The 24,458-nt window shown below is 40.4% G+C and overlaps 1 protein-coding gene across 1 annotated transcript in view; it reads right to left on the bottom strand.

The window, feature by feature from the left end:
* Positions 1-312: 312 nt before the first annotated feature.
* LOC143880272 (Tetratricopeptide repeat (TPR)-like superfamily protein) overlaps positions 313-24,458 on the bottom strand; it is a 75,865-nt gene continuing 51,719 nt past the window's right edge. The window contains exons 11-13 of the mRNA XM_077383115.1: positions 18,187-18,392; positions 1,330-1,454; positions 313-810 (exon numbers count right to left, since the gene is read on the bottom strand). Coding sequence (XP_077239230.1) covers positions 622-810; positions 1,330-1,454; positions 18,187-18,392 — 520 coding nt within the window. The 3' untranslated portion in view covers positions 313-621. The remainder of the gene's footprint in view (positions 811-1,329; positions 1,455-18,186; positions 18,393-24,458) is intronic.

Raw genomic sequence — 24,458 nt, 5'->3', positions numbered from 1 at the left:
TTTAAACAGATTGGGATAAAAATAAAAATTTTAATTAAAAAAATTCTAATAAAAAATCCATTTCGAGCAGGGTAGAATCTCTAGTGAGGAAAGCATTTTGCCCCTCTAATTCTGCCTTGAAATCAATTCAACCCCCTTGATTCTGTTCTTTTTTTATCCAAATGCTAGAATTGCATGGAATCAGAATCAGAACTTGATTCCAACACCTTATTCTGCCAATCCAAACACACTGCGGTTGAAGGCATTACCATCCCGGTTAAAGCCCAACTTAAGGGCGAACAATCACCTGCATGTCACACCCTTTCATCCATATCATCAAGCAAGAGACCTGCTACCTCTGAAAATATACTATTATCTTACATTCCTTTTTTTTTTGAAATAGTATTATCTTACATTCCTGTACAACTATAACACCAAAAACCTTCCTAGCACTGTGTTAGCACATTTTTACAAAGTTGGAAACAGAAAGCATACCCAGTATCCGCTTACCTATATTTCTCCAGAATGTCAAAAGCTGGTCTTCGGCCATACTCTTTGCATAAAAAACATCTCCACTTCAGCAACTTCAGAGAATCAGCTCCAGATGTGTTGATGGGCATTCGAATCCGTTTTCAGACAAAATTAGATTTTCTTCTTACCGCGTCTGCTGGAATCAATATCGCGTAGTCTTGATGAGGAGGGAGCAGGAGATGGAGTAGACAGACCCACAGATTCTGGAATGTCAAGATCGACTTTCATAGAAGGTCCAGCGATTGCTCTCTTGATACCTAGCTCGTGCAGTTGCCAAACTTCAATTCTCACTTTGTCAATCTGCACTCTCATTGGAGGCAATAGCAGGTAAGAATCCCAAAACAGCAAAAATATATACCATGCATTATGATGGTCTATGATACTGAGACCATGTTTGGCTGACAAGAAAGTTTTTCCCATGGAATTTCAGTTTATCAAGTGGTGAGAGAGAGCTAGGGAGGGTGGGAGGAGAGACTACAGAGGGCAGGAGTGAGGAAAGGGTGAGAAAAGGCTGAAAACAAGGAAAGGAAAAATTCTAATCAAAATACAATTTGTTTTTTCCCTGCTTTTTACCCACTTCCTGCCCTCACCTTAGTCATGCCATCTCAGGTTTCTTCATCTCCCACCCTCCCTAGCCCTCTCTAATTACTTGATAAACTAATATTCGATCGAAAAAAAAATCATGGCCGACAAACATGGCCTGAGTGATATGCACTATTCAATATCATAAAACATTTCATTTGTAGATCTGTAACAATTTCAAAAGCTTGCATTTTTAGTAGAAATCACAAGAAATGAAAAGTGATATAAGTGCCTTACCAGCTCAATGTGGTAAATGGATGACCGTGCATCAGATAGTCTCTTCTGTAAATCGTCTGCTTTTTTCCTCTCATACTCGGAGTTCTCCATTTCACTTCCCCTTTCACCGATTTCTTGATACAAAGCTGCAATAAGAGTTGAATTAACTAACTGCCACACTTGCCTGGACAACTATTCAAGCCCGGGAGCCTAATTCCAACACATTGGAGCACTGTAGCATCCAAAAAGATAATTTCCATCTAAGATGCTGACAAGCAACGTAACATGTTCCATCTTCTAAAAACATTACAGGGTGGACACACTTGCCATAGATCGTAATGCAGTAATTCGTTCATGTGTGGGCGTGTGGGGTGTGTGGGGTGTGTATGTGTGTTTGTGTAGGAAATGATATATTCGCCCAGTTTTCTTGGGCCACCAGCTTGTAGTGTGTGTGTGTACACATATATGTGTGTTTGTGTAGGAAATGATATATTCGCCCAGTTTGGGGTGTGTATGTGTGTTTGTGTAGGAAATGATATATTCGCCCAGTTTTCTTGGGCCACCAGCTTGTAGTGTGTGTGTGTACACATATATAGGGAAAACTGTTTCTAAGCTCGAGCTCCAAAACAGTGTGGGCCCACATTTTTGGGGTGATCCAAAGCATTCATTTGAAAGGTCCTATCATAGACAAGGTGTCCACAAAACCACAGAAAATCAGGTGGTTAGGATCATCCTAGCCCTTCCATTTGTAGAAGGAAAAATAGGCAGATTTGTGGAGAAACAGTATATGTCCATTTTGCCCTCCACTTTTGGATGGGTTAGGAGGATCTTATGGTCCTGATTTTTGGTAAACACCCTATCTATGTGTTGGATGTATTCGTTGTTAGACGCACCACACCGTTAGACACATTACACTCACTAAGGGTACTTCGGTCATTGTATCACACAAATGCGGCGCGCGCGTGCACACGCACACGCACACACGCACTCACACATATATGTATTTCTCGTGTGGATAGAACACACACACGCTCTCTCTCATGCCATTCTCCATCTCTTCTCTTCTCCATCTCATCATCATGTAAGAACTTCACATGGTATCAGAGCTTATGGTAGTGAGAGTAAATGATCCTGAAGATGCGACAAGACGAGACGCCCCACTCCCACCATCTGAAGACAAGACGAGACGATGTGAATCCCTTCTCCATTTTTTTTAGAGCACAAGGTTGAAGATCAAGATGTTTCCTCCTTGAAGAAATCACATCACAGAACCCTAACCCTCGAACACCTAAAACCTTAATCCTATATCATCCCTCCATACTATTGTCGCCCCCTCCTTCCATAGGCGAACCCTAACTTTTCGTCAACCCTATACCTAGTTGCAGCCCTCCTTTCCATCTTCTACCATTGTCACACCCCCCAGAACCTATTTCTTCCTTTTTTTTATCCACAGACCATTCGCACCCCTCAAACCTCTTTTTTTTTAGGGGTTTCACAATCCTTAACCACTATATGTGAATTTTTCAGACACCCCTAGACCAATTAATCCCTACGCCCTGCAACCTAGATTTGTGTTAAAATCATATCCTCAACTCAAGATCTAGTACAAATCAGTCCCTAATCGTCTCTTCTTTATGATCTAAACTAGTTTCTTCTTGCCAGTTTATCTTGTGATTGGTTCCGAAAAGTTGATTAGTCGTTCCTTCTTGTTTTTGTATATGTTTGGGTGGTGTTTGTGCATTCTTCTCTGTCCCAGAACCAGATGTTGATGTCTTCGCGCGAGAATTGTTAGAAGTCATTGGTGATTATCCATGGTGGATTTATTGGATATAAGTGCATGCCAACTGTTTGATGAAATGTCTGAGAGAATTTTTTGTTAGCTTTGATAGTGATAGGCTGTGCCTCGTTACTTGTGTTGTTGGTGGCGATTGGTTGGTAGTTAGTCTTGGTGGTTTGTTGGTGGTTCGTTGCTTCTACGTTTCGTTGGTTGGTTGCTTCTACACTTGATTGTTTGTGGTACATGGTGGTTATTATTGGTGGTGGTGGCGATTGTGGATTTGTTGGTGATTGTTGATGGTGGTGTTGGTTGTTTGTTGTTGTTGGTTGGTGGTGATTGTTAGTTGGTGTTGAGTGGTGGTGAGTTTTTTGGTGATTGTTGGCTGTGATTGTCTATTCCCTATTCGTGCCGTGGTTGTTGGTTAACTTGTTGGAGGTAGCTCTCGGTGCCTTGTTGTCTCCATGTTGTTGGTTACCCTTTGTGGTTGTTGGCTATTCGTGGTGTTCGCAGCTATTCGACCGCTGGATGGTTCGTTGTGTTGTTGGTTTCCTCATTATTTGTGGTTTGCTGGTAGTGTTGGCTACCTTGTTGGTGTCTTCATGGAGGTTGGTGATTGTTGGTTCATGGTGATTGTTGATTGGTGTTGTCGATGATGGACTTATTAGTGCTTCTTTTTGTTGTTGTTGAAGGTGTTGTTGTTTGTCTCTCTTGACGGCTCGTTGGTTGTCATTTGTCCTATACTAGATGTTCTTTGCGACTTGGTTTTACCTTATTTCTCTTTATGCTGATTCGTTGGTGGTGATGGTCTTCCCGGGTTGGTGATTGGCCTTCGTTGTTCTTTATGATTGTTAGTGGATTGATATTGGGTTGCTAACTTGCTACTGTCCCCCTCCAGTGTTGGAGGTTGATTGCTGTTAGTTGTTCCCGACATTATTGCAGCTGTTGCCGACTTTTTTTCTTTTTTTGCGGCAGGGGGGGGGGGGGGGGGGGTTTGTTCGTGGTCGTGGGTCTCAATATTGTACCCACTTTCATATGGATAGCCACAGTATTGACTACTGTTATACTTCACATCCAGAGCTTCACCCCTACTGCTCTTGTTGCTTCTGCTACATCCGCCTCTCCAAACTCAATACTTTGCAATCATGCTGAATATGAGGAACTTGTGCGCCTACGTGACAGAGGCGAGTCGCCCAATGCCACATTTGCCCGGCCAGTAGTTTTCTTTCTGGATCTGCTTCTAAATCATGGCTCATTGATTCAAGAGCATCTCATCACATAACTGGGAATTTTAATCTCCTTCTTTCCAGTCTGCATCTCCTAATGTACCTCATACTGTTACATTAGTAGATAGAACTACACAACTATCTCTAGGGTTGGTGTAGTCTCCATCTCTAATGGCCTTTGTTTATCTTCAGTACTTTTAGTTCCTTCATTTCCTGTTAGTCTATTGTCTGTGCATCAATTGACAGAAACTGTAAATTGTTCTGTTTCTTTCTTTCATTCTTATTGTACGTTTCAGGATCTGAAGACTGGGATGAGTATTGGTTTGGACCGTGAGATTGGTGGCCTATATTATCTTGATTCGAGGCCTGCTGGTGCTGCTCTTCGTACTTCTGTTGATGCTTATCAGTGGCACTCTCGTTTGGGCCACCCTCCTGCTGAGAAGCTTTTCAAATCTTCCTTTATTACTAGTTCTATTAAGTCGTTTTCTTGTGAGTCTTGTGAGTTGGGCAAGCACCATTGAGTGTCTTTTCCTTCACTTGGTGTTCGTCGTTCGTCGAGTCCTTTTGAACTTATTCATTCAGATGTCTGGGGTCCTTCACGTACTTTTTCTTTATATGGTTTTCGATACTTTGTTATGTTTGTGGATGACTTCTTGCGTGCTACATGGTTGTCTCTACTTGAAGATCGTTCTGAAGTTTTTAAAGCATTTTGTCGCTTTTATTTTGAAATTGTGAATCAATTTAAATGCTCTATTTCTTGCTTGCGCATTGATAACGCCAAAGAGTATTTCTCTACCTGTAATGGTTTTCAGCAATTTCTTGAATCCTGTAGCATCATCCATGAGTCATCATGCGCTTATACTTGACAACAGAATGGTGTCGCTGAGAGGAAGATAAGATACGTATTGGATATGACTCGCACTAACATGATCCAGATGCGAGTACCCAAAGTTTATTGGGTGATGCAGTCCTCACGACTTGCTTCTTAGGGAATCGTCTCCCTTCTTCTGTTCTATCTGGACAGACACCGTTTTCTGTCCTATATCCATTAGGTGATCCCTTTCCCTTGATCCCATGTGTATTTAGCAACACCTGTTTTGTTAACAAATTAGCTCCTGGCCTTGACAAACTGGATCCTCGAGCTGAGAAATGTATCTTTTTGGGTTACTCTCGTACAAAAAAAGGATACAAGTGTTATAGTCCTAGGCAGCAGAAAACCTTTGTTTCTGCAGATGTCACTTTCTTTGAGGATACTCTCTCTTCTTCTGATCCTCCTACAGCTCCTGTTGAGCTACCCAGTCTGCTGCTCCCACTCCCGTCTAGTCCTCTGGACACTCCTCATGACATTATTCCCGTGATGACTACTACAGAGACCACTGTATTCCCCCTATCTCTAAGCCGAAAGTCTATACCTATGGAGCATGTCAGGATGTTCTTCCAACTGTTAGGCTATCACCTCCGCCTGCTAATCTTTTTCCTCAGTCGGATGATTTCCATTAGGTAGTTCTTCTACTGCTTCTCGCACTCGCTCCTGCACTACTGCACATCCTATTTCTCAGTTTGTTTCATATGAGCATCTTTCACCCTCGTTTCGCTCTTTTTTCTCTAGTGTGTCCTTTTTCTGTGCCTAAGACAGTTTCAGATGCTCTTGCCCATCCTAGGTGGCGGGCTACCATGGAGGTTGAGATGGCTGTCCTTCATTCTAATAACACGTGGTAACTTGTTCCTCTTCCCTCTGGAGCACAGCCTGTTGGGTGTCGATGGGTATTTACTATTAATTACTTACCTGATGGGATCGTTGAGCATCTCAATGCGCGTCTTGTAGCCGAAGGTTATACTCAAACATTTGGAGTAGGCTATCAGGAGACATTCTCACCTGTGGCCAAGATACCTTATGTCCAGATTCTGATCTCCATTACTGTGAACCGTGGGTGGCCCCTTTATGAGTTGGATGTTAAAAATGCATTCCTTCATGGAGACCTCACTGAGGAGGTATATATGGAGCAACCTCCTGGGTATGTTGCTCAGGGGAAGATGGGTTTGTCAGTTTGTCGCCTTAGGAAAGCAATTTATGGACTGACGGAGTGTCCGGCGGCATGGTTCGGCCGGTTCAGTGATGCGGTTTTGCGCTTTGGTATGAAGCAGTGTGCTGTTGATCATTCTGTTTTCAGCTACCAGTCCACTGTTGGTTATATATTCTTGGTTGTTTACGTGGATGATATTGTGATCACTGGAAATAACAAAGGTGGAATAAATAGATTGAAGACTTTCCTCCAGGGAGAATTCTCAACAAAAGACTTGGGCCTTCTCTGATATTTCCTTGGCATTGAGGTAGCATATTCTCGTTATGTCTTTCTCTCTCACAAAGGAAGTATACGTTAGATATTCTATAGGAGACTGGTTCCATGGGGATAAAACCAGCATCTATGCCTATGGATCCGAATGTAAAACTCTTTCCAGATCAAAACGACTCGTTGGATGATCCAGGTCGATACAGGAGATTAGTTGGGAAGCTAATTTATTTGACAGTCACTCGTCCTAATATCTCATATGCCGTAGGAGTGGTCGGTCAGTTTATGAGCTCTCCTCGCACCTCCCATTGGGCAACAGTGATTCAGATTGTCAAATACTTGAAGCGCACACCAGGAAAATGCTTGTGTTTTAGGAAACACGGTCATGAGAGCTTAGAGGGATTTACTGATGTAGATTGGGCAGGGTCTCTAGCAGAAAGGAGGTCCACAACTGGTTAATGTACATTTGTTTGAGGTAATATGGTGTCCTGGAGAAGTATAAAGCAGGATATTGTATCTAAATCCAGTGCAAAATCATAATACAGAGCTATGTCATACATGAGTGGAGGGTTGTTTTGGTTACATTCTTTCCTATCAGAAATTGGTTTTTAACCTCAGGACCAGCACGACTGTATTGTGATAACAGATTTGCAATTCATATGGCCAACAACCCAGACTTCCCTGAGCGAACAAACACATTGAAGTGGACTGGCATTTAATTCGTCAGAGAATTCAGAGAGGAGAAATATGCACCATGTTCACTCGATCAGCAGACCGGCTTGCAGATGAGTTCACTAAACCATTAGGGCCTGCCATGTTAAGGCATGCTCGTAACAAGTTAGGAATGTATGATATATACATTCCAGCTTGAGGAGTGTTAGATGTATTCGTTGTTAGACGCACCACACTGTTAGACACATTACTCTCATTAAGGGTACCTTGGCCATTGTATCACACATATATTTCTCGTGTGGAGAGAACAGTTACTCTCTCTATTTTACGCCATTCTCCATCTCCTCTTCTCCATCTCATCATCATGTAAGAACTTAATATTATGTAAAAAGGCCTTTCAAATGAATGCTTGGATCACCCCAAAAATGTGGGCCCACATGAGTTTTGACGCTCGAGCTCATAAACAGTTTTCCCATATATATATATATATATAGAGAGAGAGAGAGAGGAAATGGTTTGTGAGCAGCTGCTCAGATATATATATAGAGAGAGAGAGAGGAAATGGTTTGTGAGCAGCTGCTCAGATAGCTTATCTGAGCATGGATTTTTAAAACAAGGGTGGGCCCACATTTTAGGGGTGATCCTAAGCAGGCCCCATCATGGAGGGGTGTGTATCAAAAATTAGCTCCATTAGATCATCTTAACCCTTCCATTTGTGGAGGGAAAAATGGGCAGATTTGTGGACAAACATTATCTGTCCATTTTTCCACACACAAATGGACACCCTAAGATGATCCAATGGAGCTGATTTTGGTACACACCTAATGTGGGTGCTTAAGAGGGAAGAAGAAGAGAAATTAGAAATCAAGAACACAACTTAGAGAAGAAGAAGAAAATGGGAGCAAAGCTCAACCAAATTCATATTCCATCAATTACATAAGTTAATCAACATCCAAAATCCACTCTCAAGATAGTTTCTAACTCTTTAAATAAAAGAAAACCAAAGCAAATTCGTTCAAGCTCCTCCACTAGCTAGCTTAGGGACTAACATAACATTAATTGCATAGGAACTCACTAACTTTGACTGTTTTGGGAACCCACAGACACAGTCCACAAAAACTGCCATAACTTTCTACCCTATTGTCCAATTTTCAAGCACAAATACTTGTTGGAAAGATCTCAAAGAGACCTACAACTTTGTAGCCTACCACTTTCCATAATTCTAGCATTTAGAGGTCCAAAAAAGAGATTCAAAAACGGGCCAGCAACATTACTGTAGGATTGCACCTTGGAACTCCACCAAAAACACCTAGGCTTGACATGGCTGCCATGTTGGCACTATATCATCATCTCCAGGTGAGAAAGAACTCGCCCACGAGTTCTCATCAAGCTCTCCATGATAAGTTGTCAAGTCTTTGACATTGAAAGTTGGATGAGTATTGATATTTGGAGGGAGCTCAATCTTGTATGCGTTGTCGTTGATTTTCTTGAGAATTTGACATGGACCAATCTTCTTCTCCTTGAGCTTGTTATAGGATCCGGCTGGAAATCATTCCTTCTTCAAACAAACCCACACAAGATCACCTTCGTTGAAGATTTTGATTCGGCGATGAGTATTGGCCGCTTGCTTTTACTTCTCGGTATTTTCTTCAAGATTCGTCAAGATTCTTCATGAATCTTTGTCATGGTAGTAGCAAAATCTTCCGCCTTCTTGTTGGACAACGATGGATCGGGAATGGGTGCAAGATCAAGATAGTGTTTTGAAGTGTTTCCATAAATCACTTCAAATGGGCTCTTACCGGTAGAACAATTCACAACATAATTATAAGAAAACTCTGCTTGAGGGAGCACCATATCCCATTGCTTGGGCCTCTTTGCCGCCAAACTCCTAAGCAAGTTTCCCAAAGTTCGATTCACCACCTCGGTTTGTCCATCGGTTTGAGGGTGATAGGCGCTATTATAGAGCAAAAGAGTAGCAATTCTTTTCCATAAGCATCTCCAAAAATGACTAAGGAATTTAGTATCCCTATCCGAAACAATGGACTTCGGAATACCATGATGCTTAACTACCTCATTGAAATAAAGATTAGCAACATAAGAAGCATCCATAGTCTTCTTGCAAGGAATGAAATGGACCATTTTAGAGAAGCGACCAACAACTACGAAGATGGAATCGTTACCTCTTTGAGTTTTCGGCAAGCCAACCACAAAATCCATACTAACATCTTCCCATGGAGCATTAGGAAGTGGAAGTGGAGTGTAGCTACCGGTGTTTTGAGTTTGTCCCTTGCATGTTTGGCATATTCGGCACCTCTTCACATAACGCATCACATCTTGGTAAATGGTCGGCCAAAAAAACTTTTCTTTCACTAGCAAAATAGTTTTGTCTCTTCCAAAATGTCCTCCCAAACCTCCCGAATGTAGTTCTTTTATAACATACTCTCTAAGGGAGCATTTTGGAATGCATAAGCGACTCCCCTTAAAGAGAAAATCATCTTGAAGAAGATAATCTTCATGCTTCCCTTCTTTGCAAAGCTTCCAAATTTCACCAAAGTCTTCATCATTTGCATACATGTCTCTAATGGTATCAAACCCTTCAAGTTGCACACTCACAGAATTAAGAAGAGCCACTCTTCTACTAAGAGCATCCGCCGCTTGATTGCACTTTCCGCTCTTATGCTTTAACACAAAAGTATATTCTTGTAAGAAAGAAACCCACTTTGTATGTCTTCGATTTAGGCTTCCTTGATTGTTGATTTGTATGAGAGCTTCATGATCGGAATTCAAAACAAACTCCCTTTGAACAAAATACGATTGCCAATGCCGAAGTGCTTGAACAATGGCATAAAATTCCACATCATAGGTAGAGTACTTCTTCTTTGCTTCATTGAGTTTTTCACTAAAGAAGGCAATGGGATGACCTTCTTGGCTAAGTACTCTGTCAATGCCCACATGAGAGGCATCACAATCAACCTCGAACATCTTCTCAAAGTCCGGCAAAGCAAGCACAGGAGCACTAGACAACTTGCCCTTTATAAGTTGAAAACTCTTTTTGGCCTCCATAGTCCATCTGAACCCATCTTTCTTCATGCAATCCGTCAAGGGGGCTGATATAGTGCTGAAATTTCTTATGAATCGGCGATAAAATGAGGCCAATCCATGAAAACTCCTCACTTCTTGCAAGCTCTTTGGAGTAGACCATTCTTGGACAACTTTGATCTTCTCATCATCCACTCTAATCCCTGTTGAAGTCAAAACAAAGCCTACGAAAGCTAGGCTAGTTGTCATAAAAGAACACTTTTTGAGGTTTACATAGAGTTTTTCACCTCTCAAAGTGGTTAGAATAACCTTCAAATGTTCTACATGCTCACTTTTATCATGACTATAAATAAGAATGTCATCAAAATAAACAACAACAAACTTTTCAATGAAAGGGCGAAGGACTTGATTCAGTACCCGCATGAAGGTACTTGGAGCATTGGAGAGACCAAATGGCATAACAAGCCACTCATATAAGCCTTCACATGTCTTGAAAGCGGTCTTCCATTCATCACCCGGCTTGATTCGAATTTGATGGTAGCCGCCTCTAAGATCAATCTTGGAAAATATCTTTGCACCGACAAGCATGTCAAACATATCATCAATTCTTGGAATGGGAAACCGGTATTTGATAGTGATCCAGTTTATGGCACGACTATCCACACACATACGCAATGTTCCATCTTTCTTTGGAGTAAGTAATGCCGGCACCGCACAAGGACTCATGCTTTCTTTGATGTAACCTTTCTTCAACAATTCCATGACTTGCTTATTCAACTTTTCTTGCTCTTTAGGACTCATACGGTAGTGAGCCTTGTTGGGAAGATTAGAACCGGGAATCAAATCAATTTGATGTTGAATGTCTCTTAAAGGAGGGAGTCCATTGGGCAACTCATCGGGTGTGACATTCTTAAATTCCTCCGAGAGAAGTTCTAACTCACTAGGCACATTAAAGGACATTCCCAAATCTTTCGCCACTAGCATGTAAATGACACCACTACTCTCACTTTCTCTTGCAAACATTGATGAAATGAGAAAATTACTACCCTCCTCTTGTAAAGATTTGGGTGTCTTTTCCTCTTTACTAGACAAAAGAACAATCTCCACTTTTCCCATTCGAAAGGTATATGTATTTTTACAACTATCATGGGTAACATTTCTATCATATTGCCATGGCCTTCCTAAGAGTATGTGACACACATCCATAGGGACAACATTACACCAAACTTGATCATGGTAATTCTTACCCATAGAAAATGAAACTAAACATCGTTTAGTAACTTTTACCTCATTACCCTTCTTAAACCATACAATCCAATAGGGCTTTGGATGTGGTTCGGTTTTGAGCTTGAGCTTGTTCACCATGTCATGAGATACGATGTTCTCACAACTCCCACCATCGATCACAATGGTGCAAACCTTGTCATGAGATTTGCATCGAGTCTTGAAAATATTGGAACGGAGCCAATCATCATCGGATTCAACCTTTGGTGTAGCAAGTGCTCTTTGGATCACCAAGCTTTCTCCTTCTTCGGGTTCGATTTCTTCATGTTGTATGTCATCTTCCTCATCATATATGGCTGATTTAAATCATCAACAAAATTATCATCATTTTCTTCATCACCGAAGGCCACTACTTGCCTCTTTGGACAATCTTTGAAACGATGGCCAACTTGACCACACTTGAAACAAGCATTTGAATTGTTGGGGCGATTGGGCTGATTTTCAACTTGATGTGTAGGGGCTGATTTTGTAGAATTTTTGTTGATATTCGGACCTTGACTTTGTATCTCCACCATGTGAAGATTCACCTTTAGAAGAAGGATAGAGACTACGAACATCCACATACTTTTTAGCACCACGATGAGAAAGCTTAGCCTCCACCTTCAAAGCTAGCTGATAAGCATCATTGACACTCAATGATCGGTGCATTTCCACCTCATCACGAATGGAAAACTTCAAACCATCAACATACCTTGCCACAAGTTGATCTTCACCCTCTTGAATATCATTACGAGCCATGAGTTTGTAGAATTCTTCGGTGTAGTCCAACACACTCTTGGATTCTTGGCGTAGGTTGTTGAATTAAGAAAAGATAATTTGGGAAAAATCTAACGGAAGAAATTTCTCCTTAAGCCTTGACTTCATTTTCTCCCAAGAAGAGATCTTACACTTTCCTTAGCAGATTCTCATCTCTTGAACCTTATCCCACCATGTTGAAGCGTAGCCACGAAGCCTTGTAGCCACAAGCTTCACACGTTGGCCTTCGAGTATCTCCTTGTAATCAAAGAACTTCTCAATGGCATTAGGCCATTCAAGAAACTCTTCGGGTTGTAGACGACCATGGAACTCCGGCAAGTCAATCTTGACGATGTCGAAATCACGATAGAACCTTCCCAACCTAGCCTCTTCACCAGTATTGGCGAAGGGATTCACATCGGATTCATCACTAGAACCTCCACGGCTTGATCTACCACGCTCACTACGAGTCTCTTGGCGTTCAAGTCGCATGGTAAGTTGCTCAACTAGTCTTCGAAGTGCTTGAAGTTCATCATCTCTTTCATCTCTCAAATCTTCCATCATTTGGTTACCACGCCTTCCTCTACCTCTTCGTGCCGCCATGAAACCAAGAGAGTAACGTTGGCTTTGATACCAGATAATGCGGGTGCTTAAGAGGGAAGAAGAAGAGAAATTAGAAATCAAGAACACAACTTAGAGAAGAAGAAGAAAATGGGAGCAAAGCTCAACCCAATTCATATTCCATCAATTACATAAGTTAATCAACATCCAAAATCCACTCTCAAGATAGTTTCTAACTCTTTAAATAAAAGAAAACCAAAGCAAATTCGTTCAAGCTCCTCCACTAGCTAGCTTAGGGACTAACATAATATTAATTGCATAGGAACTCACTAACTTTGACTGTTTTGGGAACCCACAGACACAATCCACAAAAACTGCCATAACTTTCTACCCTATTGTCCAATTTTCAAGCACAAATACTTGTTGGAAAGATCTCAAAGAGACCTACAACTTTGTAGTCTACCACTTTCCATAATTCTAGCATTTAGAGGTCCAAAAAAGAGATTCAAAAACGGGCCAGCAACATTACTGCAGGATTGCACCTTGGAACTTCACCAAAAACACCTAGGCTTGACATGGCTGCCATGTTGGCACTACATCACCCCATCCATGATGGGGCCTTCGAAATGAATGCTTAGGATCACCCCCAAAATGTGGGCCCACCCTTGTTTAAAAATCCATGCTCAGATAAGCTATCTATCTGACCAGCTGCTCACAAACCATTTCCTCATATATATATATATGAGAGAACAGTTCCTACACGTGTAGAGAGTTCTCTACACACTAGCTTAAAATACAGTGGGGGCCCACATTGTTTGGGTGATCCAAGCCATCCATTTTAAAGGCCCTCACATAGATAGGGTGTCTACAAAAAATCAGATCCATAGGATCATCCCAACCCTACGATTTGTGGAGGTAAAATAGATGTCTTTAAACCTTCACAAACTAGTCCAATTTTTGCCTCCACAGTTCGAATGGTTAGGATGATCCTATGGATCTGATTTTTTGTGGACACCCTATCTATGTGAGGGCCTTAAAAATGAATGGTTTGGATCACCCAAATAATATGGCCCCCACTGTATTTTAAGCTAGTGTGTAGATAACTTATCTACACGTGTGTAGGAACCGTTTTCTCTCTCTCTCTCTCTCTCTCTCTATATATATATATATATATATATATATATATATATATAAAGAGAGAGAGAGAGAGGCCGAGGTTTCTAAGCTTGAGCCCAGGTTGAGCTAGAGCTCAAAATACACCATCTCCCATAGTTGTTTGACTCATCCAACCCATTCATTTTATAGGACCTCACATAGATAGGGTATTCCTAACAAACCATCTCCATACCATAATCCTAACCATTCAATCTATAGAAGAACATCTTCTACCCATCCATTTTAAACCTCCACAAATCATAAACCTAACCATAACCTACAATCCTATCCATAACCGTAATCCTAATCATAACCTATAGAATGACTGGATTGGATGAATCAAACAATTATGGGAGATATGGTTTCTGAGCTCTAGCTCAGAAACCTTTTCCTAATATATATATATATGAGAAAACGGTTCCTACACACTTGTGTAGATAAGTTATCTACACACTAGCTTAAAATACAATGGGGGCCCACATTATTTGGGTGATCCAAACCATTCATTTTTAAGGCCCTCACATAGATAGGGTGTCCACAAAAACTCAGATCCATAGGATCATCCTAACCATTCAAACTGTCGAGGCAAAAAATGGACTAATTTGTGAAGGTTTAAAGACGTCCATTTTACCTCCACAAATCGTAGGGTTGGGATGATCCTATGGATCTGATTTTTTGTGGACACCCTATCTATGTGAGGGCCTTTAAAATGAATGGCTTGGATCACCCAAACAATGTGGGCCCCCATTGTATTTTAAGCTAGTGTGTAGATAACTTATCTACACAAGTGTGTAGGAACCGTTTTCTCTCTCCATATATATATATATATATATATATATATATATATATATATATATATATATATATAGGGGGCGGGTTCGTGAGCTAGAGCTCAGCCTGCGCTAAGCTTATAATACCCCACCTCCCATAAGTGTTTGATTAGTCCAACCCATTCATTTTATAGCACCTCACATAGATAGGATGTTCCTAAGAAACCATCTCCATACCATAATCCTAACAATCTGATCTATAGGAGCATAATTTCTAGCCATCCATTTTAAACCTCCACAAATCATAACCCTAACCATAACTATAACCTAATGGGTTGGGTGACTAAACCAACTATAGGATATATGGTTTGTGAGCTATATATATATATATATATATATATATATATATATATATATATATATATATAGAGAGAGAGAGAGAGAGAGAGAGAAGGGTTTCTGCGGTAGAGCAGAGAAACAGGGTGGGGGGCCCATTGGGGGGGGGTGATCCTAAGCATTCATTTGGAAGGCCCCATCATGGATGGGGTGCCTACAAAAAATCAGCTCCATTGGATCACCATAGGGTGTCCATTTGTGGGGCCAAAAATGGACAGATACTGTTTGTCCACAATTTGCCCATTTTTTGGGCCCACAAATGGACACCCTAAGGTGATCCAATGGAGCTGATTTTTGGTGGACACCCTATCCATGAAAGGGCCCATCAAATGAATGCTTTGGATCCCACCAAAAAATGTGGCCCCACCCTGTTTCTGTGCTCGAGCACAGAAACCATTTCCTCATATATATATATATATATATATATATATATATATATATATAAGTAGAGAGTTTTTGCGCTCGAGAGTAGATAAGCTTATCTGCGCTCGAGTGCAAAAACAGGGGTGGGCCCACATTGTTGGGGGGTTCCAAAGCATTCATTTGGAAGGTCCTTTCATGGATAGGATGTCCACCAAAAATCAGCTCCATTGGATCATTTTAGGGTGTCCATTTGTGGGATGAAAAAATGGGCAGATCAGTGGACAAACAGTATCTGTCCATTTTCACCCCCACAAATGGACACCCTATGATGATCCAATGAAGCTGATTTTTGGTACACACCCCATCCATGATTGGGCCTTTCAAATGAATGCTTAGGATCACCCCAACAATGTGGCCCCACCCTTGTTTCCTGCACTCGAGCGCAGATAAGCTATATGCGCTCGGGCACAAGAACCCTTCTCTCTCTCCCTCTCTCTCTCTCTCTCCCTCTCTCTCTCCCTCTCTCTCTCTCTATATATATATATACACACACACATACAGAGACAGAGAGAGAGAGTAAAGGGTTCCTGCGCTTGAGCGCAGATAAGCTTATCGGCGCTCGAGTGCAAAAACAGAAGTGGGCCCACATTGTTGACGGGATCCAAAGCATTCATTTGCAAAGACCCTTTCATGGATAGGGTGTCCACCAAAAATCAGCTCCATTGATCATCTTAGGGTGTCCATTTGTGGAGTGAAAAAATAGGCAAATTAGTGGACAAACAGTATTTGTCCATTTTCACCCCTACAAATGGACACCCTATGATGATCCAATGAAGCTGATTTTTGGTACACACCCCATCCATGATGGGGCCTTTCAAATGAACGCTTAGGATCACCCCAACAATGTGGCCCCGCACTTGTTTCCTACACTCGAGCGCAGAAAAGCTATCTGCGCTCGAGCGCAGATAAGTTATTTGTTTGTCCACAAATCTGTCCATTTTTTGCCCCACAAATGGACACCCTAAGGTGATCCAATGGAGCTGATTTTTGGTGGACACCCTATCCACGAAAAGGCCCATCAAATGAATGCTTTGGATCCCATAAAAAATGTGGCCCCATCTCTCTCTCTCTCTCTCTCTCTCTCTCTCTCTATATATATATATATATATATATATATATATATATATATATATATATATATGAGGAAAAGGATTGTACACTCGAGCGTACCAAGCTTATGGTGCCCAATCACATGGGTCCCACATTTTTTGTGGTGATCCAAAGTATTCATTTTCAAGGCCCTATCATAGATAGGGTGTGTACCAAAAATCAGCTCCATTGAATCATCCTAATCCCTCCAAAAGTGGAGGGCAAAAATGGGCAGATTTGTGGACACACAGAATCTGTCCATTTTTACCTCCACAAATGGATGGGTTAGGATGATCCTATGGAGCTGATTTTTGGTACACAGCCTTTCAAATGAATGCTTTGGATCATCCTAACAAAGTGGGCCCACATGTGATTGGGCACTCGAGCGTACCGTAAGCTTGGTACGCTCGAGTGTACAATCCTTTTCCTCTCTCTCTCTCTCTCTCTCTCTATATATATATATATATATATATATATATATATATATATATAAGGAATGATAGATACAAGGGAGCCCTTGCATAAAGACCCAAAAAAGGGCTTTTGATTGGATCCAAGTCATCAAATGTAACTGATTTTACTTTTTCAACCGATTTCAAAATGTAACTGAAAATGACGTGGATCAATTGAAGAGCCCTTTTGCGGCACTTTATGCATGGGCTCCCTTGTATCTATCATTGCTCATATATATATATATATATATATATATATATATATATATATATATATATATATATATATATGAGAATAATGATCGTGCGCTCGAGCGCATATAGGGCTCACATTGTTAGGATGATCCAAAGCATTCATTTGAAAGGCCCTTACATAGATAGGGTGTGTACAAAAAATCAGCTCCATAGGATCATCCTAACCCATCCAAAAGTGGAGGGCAAAATGGACAGACACTATTTGTCCACAAATCTTCCCATGTTTCCCTCCACTTTTGGATGGGTTAGGATGATCCTATGGAGCTGATTTTTTGTACACACTCTATGTAAGGGCCTTGCAAATGAATGGTTTGGATCACCACAAAAAATGTGGGACCCATGTGTTTGGGCCCTCGAGAGCATATAAGCTTATATGCGCTCGAGCGCACATTCATTTTCCTCTCTCTCTCTCTCTCTCTCTCTCTCTCTCTATCTATATATATATATATATATATATATATATATATATATATATTTGTTGTTAAACACTCAAAAAAATATTTCTTGTTGTTCATATTATTTATATACCATTTGTAAACTTAAATAAAGTTCCATCAGAAAAGATGCTACTACGCATATATGATCAAGTTTTCACAATGATAAATCTCCCAATATTATCATGAACATATAAACCTGAAGGCATATATAATTTACCATGCCAACTGTGCCTAGCTCTGCTAGGCCTATAATTTCATGTAAGGGGGAAATATCTCTGAAGCAATAAAAGCCTTAAAGACGCTATTCAAACACATATACCTGTTAAAACAGAGAGCACCCAGATCTGTGTTGGGATGTCATAAAGTGTCTTTGCTAATGTCAATGATGATTTCAAAATTTCTCTAGCCTGTCCCGTGTCATGTAGTGCAAGTGCTAGAGAACCAAGAATTGTCAGATACTGAGAAACTAGTTGAATATTCCCCAAGTGTTGGTGTGCGATCCTCAAGCCTTCGGCCAATCGAATTCTGCATGCAAGTCATTACAAATGAGAAAACTAAGAAATGATATGACAAACAAGCTTTATTCTCACAACACAATTTAATCAGCATGATGGTCTGCTGGAAGGATGATGACATTAGTACATTCCTCTATCAAAGATAAGCACACATAGTAGCACAAAGTACCAAGTCTAAAAGGAAATGCAATGTCATGTAAGAATCACATCTCATACAAGTAACACAAATAACATCTGATTATTTCCAAAATAGGCTCTCTGCAAAAACTTATGTAGATTTTGTAACGTCATTCTTGAAAATTTTAAAAATGAAAAGACTTCAAACCTTTCTTTCAAAAAATATGGTCATGTCATTCTTGAAAAATCATCAATGAAGATTATGAAGTATTTATGTCCAAACAAGGGCTTTATTCTGGTTCGACCCCAAATATTAGAACGAACTGCAGAAAATGAATTGATTCTCTTCTATCATTTCAAGGATAAAACAATACTCTATGATGTTGGCCTCACACTCTAAATCGGTATTTAAAAACTCAGATGCGACACGGAATGCGGCCGAAGAAAATCCTAGTCGACTCGGCACGACGCGGTCAAGTACTTGATTGAAGCGGCTGAGTGCTCAGTTGCCGCAGTCATAATTCGGGAGTCAAAGGAGTTTTTATTGACTCTGTAGGGCAAAACGCGGAACATGGCCAAGGTAGAAGGGAGTTGAGTCGGAGGAGTTGATGCGGACGCTCTTCCCATTCAAAGTGTAGTTTAGAGTGTGAGCCAAGCATCATAGATTCATAGTTCATTCTAATATTTGGGGTCCAACTAGAATAATTCCCTTGTCTGGACCATAAATATTTTGTCATCTTTGTTGATGATTTTTCAAGAATGACATGGCATGGCCACATTTGATGAAGGAAAGGCCTAAAAACATAGACAAAGGAAAAATGTAATCGAACACTTAAGGGACTTAGTTAAAACATAAACAAAGGATAAAGGTTATTGAACACTTAAAGGACTTAGTTAGTAAACAAATGATAAAGGTTATTGAACACTCGAGGGACTTGGTTTACTTAAAGATAACAAGTTAAAAGGAAACTTAGGAACATGAAAAACTGATGACATTGAAAGGAAAAAGGTAGGACAAATTGTAACCCTACCAGTTACAGTGGACAAAGAATTATTTACCAAGGGTAACAAATGAGTTGAGGAGAGATTTTCAAACTAAGAAAATGTAGATAAATGCCATATGACAAAAGTCTCCCAGATCAAATGACCAAAAGAGATGACCTCTGTGAAACAAGCACATAATTGCTTGACTTGACTATAATAGCAATGGATGAGGATGGACGTCACGTGGATTGCTGGGAGGTCTTCGTGAGCTTCTCATATTCATCTTTTGAGAGTAATACTGAATCACTACTATAACTTCAAGCCTCTTTTGTTATGGGACCACTTAGCCATGTATCATCACAGTTTACAGCATAAGAAACCTGATTCACCCAGCCATTTCAAAAAAAAAAAAGAAACCTGATTCACCCAAGCAAGGTTCCAAACTTAACCCAACAATTATCTGTATCGAGGCATGGGATGCACTTTTTTGACCCGTGGACTCAACCACATCCTCACGCTGAATAACAACCTCTATGACCTCTGCCAAAAGGCACCACCTCGGCTTCTGCCATTGTCAACTCTACTTGAAGCAATTGTCAGGGCAGATCCATCACCAATACTGCCACTAGAAACTGAGAGAACCCCAATCCCCTCTCTATGAAACAATCTTCCCACGAGTAATACTCAGGATTGCGACCAAAGAGGAATTTAGCCACTCTACATTCCTCTCGTTGTCTATTCAACAATTCTAAGTCATTATACGAGAGCTAATACACATTCAACTCCTCCCATAGAGCTCTAAAAGTATAATAGTACTAAGGGACTATTTCCCTGCTGCAACACGAAAATAAACTCGAAGAATTAGTAAGCATGAGAAATATTTTCATCAAATGAGCATTCTTAATTGTGTCCCTTTTTTTTTGTGACTGGGAACATGATGTTGGCACTGACTTGTGGCTCATGTTGTTCCAACCAGGTCATGATTTGATTGTTCTCCATTAACCAGTCCTCCTATCTGCTATTAGATTCAGCTAAACCATCCTTCGGAGATTTTAACCTACCTCTCGCACCCAATAGAGCAGCAAGAGATCAATACAAATAGAGAAGCAGGGAGATCATCATAAAAGGGCAGCACGTACATAAACAGGCCAGTAACTTTACAGTCAACAGAACAGCAATCTACTATTCGCAAACACTGCAACCACATATCCCCACAACCAACGCATCAGGTGGATCATACAGGCCTCACGAACACAAGGTACCATTTCGGCCAGATAAACACCATGAAGACCACAAAAACTAGCGTATTCCATGCATATTATAAACTCCAAAAAACTGTGGACCATCACTTATGTTCCTTGGGACAGCATGCAGCCATCTATGCCACAATTCCTCATTGATTTAGTACCAAAAAAAGGAACTCATTAGTAGCATACACCCTAGTACAGAAGCATAGAGAAACTCATAGGTTTTTTTTTTGTGCAAAACGAATGAGAGAAACCTAGATCTTGTGGTCTGATCAGAGCAGGACAGATCTAGGGTTCGCAATAGATGAAACTAGACTTGAAAGAAAGAAACAAGAAAGGACGGATGAGTGCATTGATATAATGTTATGTAAAAATGATGAACGGAAAAGGCTTGGAGAAAGAAGTTAAAGCAGGGGAGAGAGAGAGAGAGAGAGAGAGAGAGAGAGAGAGAGAGAGAGAAGATAAAGCTAGAGAAAAAAGAATTTGTAGGGTTTGGACTTTGGAGTGCATGCCCCCACAGTCATAAATTTCATATATACATTGTGGTGAAGTAAAAGAACTAAAAGTTTGTCACTAGGATGGGCCCCATCTTAAATACACAAATAATGCAAATGGAAACTTACCACTTAACAGAAGTGTTATCTAGCTGTGGATCCCGGATCCAGAGGGAACGCCTTTCCACATCCGTGTGCGGCGGGGAGTGTTTGCTCGTTGGGCTGTTGTCCTTTTTGTTTCCTTTTGGCTAGGGGGTGTTTGTAAATGTTTGTGTTTCCTGTAAACTTGGGATAAAGATCCAAATTTCACTTTTTTTTTCCTTTTTGTTCTCCTTCAGGGTGGACCACCTCGGTCTTTCCCCCATTAATGATATTTGGCATTCAAAAAAGATCTGAATTTCACAGAAAAGAGATTCTCAGAGTCGATATCTAGGTTAGGGCCTAGAACCCATGTCTGTGTTTCTTATGAACTAGGGATAAAGATCCGAACTTCATAAGAAAGGCAGTGATTAAAGTTACCATCGAGCTTACGGCCTAGAACTCGTAATTAACTCTGTTAAAGGCATGGTCTCAAAAGAAATCTAGGTAAGAGATATGGTTACATTTAGGAAAGGTGTTAGGCACCCCTCATGCCCGGGTTACGATTAAGCTTAATCTCTGGTTGGGTTTCAAAAAGAAAGTAAGAAAAGATTGAAAAAGGGGAGGAGGATCGGTCAATCCTCAATAGTACCAGAAAGAAGGATTTTGCTATGTGACTTGGGGCCTTAAGATAATTCCCAACTCTTATAGCCACCCTCGATCTCGATGGAGCGGAAAGTAAATGACTGAAAGTAAATGACTGGAAGTAAAGGAAAAAGGGTTTCAGTTCTTTTCGTTTGTCCAACACCTCAGGAGTACGAAGCTCTCTTTTCTACCGCTCATGACCTATGGAAGGGTCTGAGATGGAGTGGTGGGATAAGGAGAAAGAAAAGAATCCAATCAATAAAATAGGAGGGGATTTGGGCTATAGGATTTGGGACCGTAGGATCCCCAAACCCCTTGAGCTACCCACTCCTGAATTTTGTAAATGAAATACAGAAAGCTGGTAAATATACCTAACAAGAAAATAGTGCTGCTCCCGGAATTTCGGCAGAGTGCCGGCGTCCTAGAGCTCGTTGTAATTTGGTGTCGCTCTGAGTCCTTAGAATTTCGGCAGAGTGCTGCCGACGCCCGGGATTTGTAAGGAATTTTCGGAGAAACTGGATAGTCAGACATGACTGTATACCAGTTTCTAGGGAAATTCCAAAAGCTTCTCTAGTATCTCTCTCTCTCTCCCCCTTCTCTCTTTTCAAAAGAAACTAAAAGAAAACTAAAAACTTTGAAGGAAACTGATTTTTTGGAAAAACAATAGCTGAAAACCAAAATCTAGATGATTCTGATATGATTTTTGGTTTTCCAAATGTCCCTATATATAGGAAAAAAACACAAGAAATTGCAACTTCTGATTAGAAATCGCAACCTACGATTTCCCTCTGATAGAATGTCAGGTCGGCAGTCAAATCCCAGGTAGCGATTTAAAATCGCAACCTGTACTAAAAAAAAGTAGTCTTTTTTATTCCCGAAATTGATTCTTGGTTTCCGAGAGTGATTCTCGATTCCTAAGAAGCAGTTTTTTGCTCCAAAAGATAGTTTTTTGTTCAGTTCCGTGTAGAACCGGGCTTTTCGGTGGTGCCGTAAAAGGCGGGTGCCGTGCGAAGACGGGATTCGGTTTAATCTTTGAAGCAAATTCGTTTTATGGAAATATTTACATTCTGAAGACGAGAGAAAGATCGAGAGAAATACCAGAGAAGCTACGGGACTCATCATAGCAATCATCCTCGTGACAACCTATCATTAGCACGGCCTTGACAAAATGGGTTGTGTACACTAGCACATCAACTCAGCTATTTGGGTAAGAGCAATTTTCTTCTTTTTCGGTATATATCATACTACTAATGTAGTTCTAAATCACTTCAATCCATTAGTTTATTATTGATGAAGCAAAAATTCTAATAAAACAACAGCATAGCGAAAAATTACAGAAGATCCGCGGAAACAATGGAGACCCAAAACTTCGACAAATAGAACAACAACATCAGGCAGATAAATTGATAAAAGCTAGCAGTGTTCAAAGTTCGAGAAGCAATCACTAAGCATATATTCCCAATCCAGCCTAAGGGAGGGAGCTTCCCTTTTCCTATAGTAGTTACGTCATATATGTCCCATGTTTTACACTTAAGGTTTCAGGTGTCGGTTTTGGTAAGCATCCCGGTCCTAAGGGAAATAGAAAACATGTCGGTTTCGGATGAAAATATGATTGAAAATCCTGTAAAATTAATACAAATGATAGAAATTTAAGATGAAACTTTAGGAAGTGATAGAGTAAGCATAAGTACACACTCAAAAACCATCACATAAACAAAAATCACTCATAATGGCCTAACAACATTGACATGCTGACGCGCATGTCTAATAATTTTGTAAATACCACATTTCACATGTTATAAAAAAAAAAGGGGCGGCCCAGTGCACGAGGCTCCCACCATTGCGGGGTCTGGGGAGGGCTAGATGTACGCAGCCTTACCCCTGCTTTTCAAAGAGGTTGTTCCCGTGACTCGAACGCGTGACCACAAGGTCACAATGGAGCAACCTTACCGTTGCGCCAAGGCTCACATGTGATCCATATAAAAATTTATACATAATACATACACACCATATTTAAACATGGAATTCATATAAATACAATTATGTAACATGCACTACTATAATATTTCATTAATACACTTATAGTTTTGGTTTAGGCATGCATTTGAGTGTTGGTATGCGTTTCAAAGAGGGTGGAACAGAAATATTCCAGACATTTCGTGTTGAAACCATGTTTACACTTGCATGAACTAAAATTACAATACATATAAATATACATATATATATATATATATATATATGGTAATAAACAGAAAACCAAGACAGCACACCATAATTTCCAATGTAATGTTTGATACCATGTATACATTTCTGAAACCAGCTCGTTTGTATAGATTCAAACATCAAGAACAAACATCAGCTAGTGTGCAAAACTGTATTAGAAAAACGAAATGGTACAACTTTACAGTCTTCGACTATAAATAAAAAACACCGATTACAGAAATATCTCAAATATATAAACAAATAATTTACCAGATGGCTTCGCTCAAACTTTAATGTAGAAATCAGCAA

The sequence above is a fragment of the Tasmannia lanceolata genome, unplaced genomic scaffold (assembly GCF_043159265.1).
Source record: "Tasmannia lanceolata isolate RefF3 unplaced genomic scaffold, GAP_Taslan_0.1 ptg000006l, whole genome shotgun sequence".
In the NCBI taxonomy this organism is placed as follows: Eukaryota; Viridiplantae; Streptophyta; class Magnoliopsida; order Canellales; family Winteraceae; genus Tasmannia; species Tasmannia lanceolata.
The sequence above is the reverse complement of the archived record's forward strand: the minus strand, read 5'-3'. Positions and strand labels throughout refer to the sequence as shown.